This window comes from Mizuhopecten yessoensis, unplaced genomic scaffold (assembly GCF_002113885.1).
Source record: "Mizuhopecten yessoensis strain PY_sf001 unplaced genomic scaffold, ASM211388v2 scaffold11145, whole genome shotgun sequence".
Classification (NCBI taxonomy): domain Eukaryota; kingdom Metazoa; phylum Mollusca; class Bivalvia; order Pectinida; family Pectinidae; genus Mizuhopecten; species Mizuhopecten yessoensis.
In genome coordinates, this window is record NW_018408902.1 from 2,852,484 (window position 1) to 2,857,588 (window position 5,105).

Consider the following 5,105-nt stretch of genomic DNA (forward strand, 5'->3'; position numbering starts at 1 on the left):
TACCTATGATATAACGAAAAGTCCCACAGAGTAAACATACAAGATCAAACTCGATACCTATGATATAACAAAAAGCCCCTCAGAGTCAACATACAAGATCAAACTCGGTACCTATGGTATAACGAAAAGCCCCACAGAGTCAACATACAAGGTCAAACTCGGAACCTATGGTATAACGAAAAGCCCCACAGAGTCAACATACAAGGTCAAACTCGGAACCTATGGTATAACGAAAAGCCCCACAGAGTCAACATACAAGGTCAAACTCGGAACCTATGGTATAACGAAAAGCCCAACAGAGTCAACATACAAGGTCAAACTCGATACCTATGGTATAACGAAAAGCCCCCCAAAGTCAACATACCAGGTCAAACTCGGTACCTATGGTATAACGAAAAGCCCCACAGAGTCAACATACAAGGTCAAACTCGGAACCTATGGTATAACGAAAAGTCCCACAGAGTCAACATACAAGATCAAACTCGATACCTATGATATAACAAAAAGCCGCACAGAGTCAACATTAAAATCAAACTCGGTACCTATGGTATAGCGAAAAGCCCTAAAGCGTCAACACACAAGGTCAAACTCGATACCTATGATATGACAAAAAGCCCCACAGAGTCAACATACAAGGTCAAACTCGGAACCTATGGTATAACGAAAAGCCCCACAGAGTCAACATACAAGGTCAAACTCGGAACCTATGGTATAACGAAAAGCCCCACAGAGTCAACATACAAGGTCAAACTCGGAACCTATGGTATAACGAAAAGCCCCACAGAGTCAACATACAAGGTCAAACTCGGAACCTATGGTATAACGAAAAGCCCCACAGAGTCAACATACAAGGTCAAACTCGGAACCTATGGTATAACGAAAAGCCCCACAGAGTCAACATACAAGGTCAAACTCGGAACCTATGGTATAACGAAAAGCCCCACAGAGTCAACATACAAGGTCAAACTCGGAACCTATGGTATAACGAAAAGCCCCACAGAGTCAACATACAAGGTCAAACTCGGAACCTATGGTATAACGAAAAGCCCCACAGAGTCAACATACAAGGTCAAACTCGGAACCTATGGTATAACGAAAAGCCCCACAGAGTCAACATACAAGGTCAAACTCGGAACCTATGGTATAACGAAAAGCCCCACAGAGTCAACATACAAGGTCAAACTCGGAACCTATGGTATAACGAAAAGCCCCACAGAGTCAACATACAAGGTCAAACTCGGAACCTATGGTATAACGAAAAGCCCCACAGAGTCAACATACAAGGTCAAACTCGGAACCTATGGTATAACGAAAAGCCCCACAGAGTCAACATACAAGGTCAAACTCGGAACCTATGGTATAACGAAAAGCCCCACAGAGTCAACATACAAGGTCAAACTCGGAACCTATGGTATAACGAAAAGCCCCACAGAGTCAACATACAAGGTCAAACTCGGAACCTATGGTATAACGAAAAGCCCCACAGAGTCAACATACAAGGTCAAACTCGGAACCTATGGTATAACGAAAAGCCCCACAGAGTCAACATACAAGGTCAAACTCGGAACCTATGGTATAACGAAAAGCCCCACAGAGTCAACATACAAGGTCAAACTCGGAACCTATGGTATAACGAAAAGCCCCACAGAGTCAACATACAAGGTCAAACTCGGAACCTATGGTATAACGAAAAGCCCCACAGAGTCAACATACAAGGTCAAACTCGGAACCTATGGTATAACGAAAAGCCCCACAGAGTCAACATACAAGGTCAAACTCGGAACCTATGGTATAACGAAAAGCCCCACAGAGTCAACATACAAGGTCAAACTCGGAACCTATGGTATAACGAAAAGCCCCACAGAGTCAACATACAAGGTCAAACTCGGAACCTATGGTATAACGAAAAGCCCCACAGAGTCAACATACAAGGTCAAACTCGGAACCTATGGTATAACGAAAAGCCCCACAGAGTCAACATACAAGGTCAAACTCGGAACCTATGGTATAACGAAAAGCCCCACAGAGTCAACATACAAGGTCAAACTCGGAACCTATGGTATAACGAAAAGCCCCACAGAGTCAACATACAAGGTCAAACTCGGAACCTATGGTATAACGAAAAGCCCCACAGAGTCAACATACAAGGTCAAACTCGGAACCTATGGTATAACGAAAAGCCCCACAGAGTCAACATACAAGGTCAAACTCGGAACCTATGGTATAACGAAAAGCCCCACAGAGTCAACATACAAGGTCAAACTCGGAACCTATGGTATAACGAAAAGCCCCACAGAGTCAACATACAAGGTCAAACTCGGAACCTATGGTATAACGAAAAGCCCCACAGAGTCAACATACAAGGTCAAACTCGGAACCTATGGTATAACGAAAAGCCCCACAGAGTCAACATACAAGGTCAAACTCGGAACCTATGGTATAACGAAAAGCCCCACAGAGTCAACATACAAGGTCAAACTCGGTACCTATGGTATAACGAAAAGCCCCACAGAGTCAACATACAAGGTCAAACTCGGTACCTATGGTATAACGAAAAGCCCCACAGAGTCAACATACAAGGTCAAACTCGGTACCTATGGTATAACGAAAAGCCCCACAGAGTCAACATACAAGGTCAAACTCGGTACCTATGGTATAACGAAAAGCCCCACAGAGTCAACATACAAGGTCAAACTCGGTACCTATGGTATAACGAAAAGCCCCACAGAGTCAACATACAAGGTCAAACTCGGTACCTATGGTATAACGAAAAGCCCCACAGAGTCAACATACAAGGTCAAACTCGGTACCTATGGTATAACGAAAAGCCCCACAGAGTCAACATACAAGGTCAAACTCGGTACCTATGGTATAACGAAAAGCCCCACAGAGTCAACATACAAGGTCAAACTCGGTACCTATGGTATAACGAAAAGCCCCACAGAGTCAACATACAAGGTCAAACTCGGAACCTATGGTATAACGAAAAGCCCCACAGAGTCAACATACAAGGTCAAACTCGGAACCTATGGTATAACGAAAAGCCCCACAGAGTCAACATACAAGGTCAAACTCGGAACCTATGGTATAACGAAAAGCCCCACAGAGTCAACATACAAGATCAAACTCGATACCTATGATATAACAAAAAGCCGCACAGAGTCAACATTAAAATCAAACTCGATACCTATGGTATAGCGAAAAGCCCCATAGCGTCAACACACAAGGTCAAACTCGATACCTATGATATAACAAAAAGCCCCACAGAGTCAACATACAAGGTCAAACTCGGTACCTATGGTATAACGAAAAACCCCACAGAGTCAACATGCAAGGTCAAACTCGGAACCTATGGTATAACGAAAAGCTATAACAAAAAGCCCCACAGAGTCAACATACAAGGTCAAATTCGGTACCTATGGTATAACGAAAAGCCCCACAGAGTCCACATACAAGGTCAAACTCGGAACCTATGGAATAACGAAAAGCCCCAGAGAGTCAGCAGACAAGGTCAAACTCGGTACCTATGGTATAACGGAAAGCCCCACAGAGTCAACATACAAGGTCAAACTCGAACCTATGGTATAACGAAAAGCCCCACAGAGTCAACATGCAAGGTCAAACTCGGTACCTATGGTATAACGGAAAGCCCCACAGAGTCAACATACAAGGTCAAATTCGGTACCTATGGTATAACGAAAAGCCCCACAGAGTCAACATACAAGGTCAAACTCGAACCTATGGTATAACGAAAAGCCCCACAGCTTTAACGCATACAGTCGATACAAACGGGCCCAAAGCGAGTCGTCAAAAACCCTGATTCGAGCTCAAAATCGATAAAACAGCAAAGGGCAAACTATGAACAAAGAAATGTCAACATTAAAACTGATTCGGAAGAGTAAGCGTCTCCTTCTTCATCGATGATACATGCCTTGCATGTTTAGGTCAAATCCAAGTAATGTCACGTGCTCAGAGCATGAACCAGGTTAGCTACAGCTAAACAACTAGGCAATGTCTTCATCAACCTGCATCTCTGGAAATACTGTGTTGTGGGTTTCCCTATCAGAAGTTAATCGGTCATGGAATTGTTTAGACCAAGCTCTTGAATACAATATCAACTGCGACATGCAAACGCGTAAAGCCGTGGAAGCTGAGATGTTACTAACGAGAAAAGGACGGTTTACGTACGGATAATATTCGAAGTATATTCTTTTGCTGTGTTTATCGACCTGACTTAATATGTAATCATATTTTTATATAATTAAACGTGTATGGATAAAGAGTTGTGCATTACCCTGTTTGATTGCTTGAATACTGTTAAAGATGTACGCCCAACTTCACATATATACAAATATATGTCTTAACCACTAATTTGACTTTGTAATCACATGTTAGATTGAGTAATTCACTTTTTAAAATAATAACTTAGTTTCATTATTAGTTTTAATCGTACGACATCTCTTCTCCGATCGTTAGTGATAAGTCGTGAAATTGCATATCAACTACGTGTATCAGGACATTTTGATGGTGTATACTAAATATAAACATCCAAATAAGGGCATCAGGCATACTCTGTTTTTACTATATATGGTAATTTTTATATCAATGCTACCTTTAACCGTTTGACCCAGAATTGCTGTGTCGTCTCGAGCACTATCTCTGTATCAACGACACCTAAATTATGACACGTTCAATACATTGTGAACACAACACGTTCTTTATCATAATAGAAATATAAAATATCAACAAGTAATGAAAACTTAATTATTTGAAGTCATGATTAACATAGGTATCAAAGCCTTGTAATTTTAATTCTTTCATTACTATCGTTTCCGTATGAACAGTATATTTTAAAGCAATTATATATTTATGTATGCGTTTAACATGACGCCTTTTGCTCTGAAGTAACTGATTTAATCTCCTATGTGTTTGATATATCGATTTAGAGGTAATTACCTCTGCCAAATAGCTAGGAGATATATCAAGTCACTGTTTTCTGTCCTCTCCACAAAATGATTGTAACTGAACATTTTCACGGATAAATGCGAGTTTTGAATTTGTCATCATATCCATCAGTCTATTGAGAACGTGTTACTGACTAAGAA

General features: G+C 41.3%; 1 protein-coding gene across 1 annotated transcript; it reads left to right on the forward strand.

Annotated features, from left to right (window-relative positions):
• Nucleotides 1–603: 603 nt before the first annotated feature.
• Nucleotides 604–3,198, forward strand: LOC110466808 (paternally-expressed gene 3 protein-like). The gene has a single exon (XM_021523568.1). It carries the CDS (start codon nucleotides 604–606, stop codon nucleotides 3,196–3,198), a length of 2,595 nt encoding a protein of 864 aa, XP_021379243.1.
• Nucleotides 3,199–5,105: the final 1,907 nt, after the last annotated feature.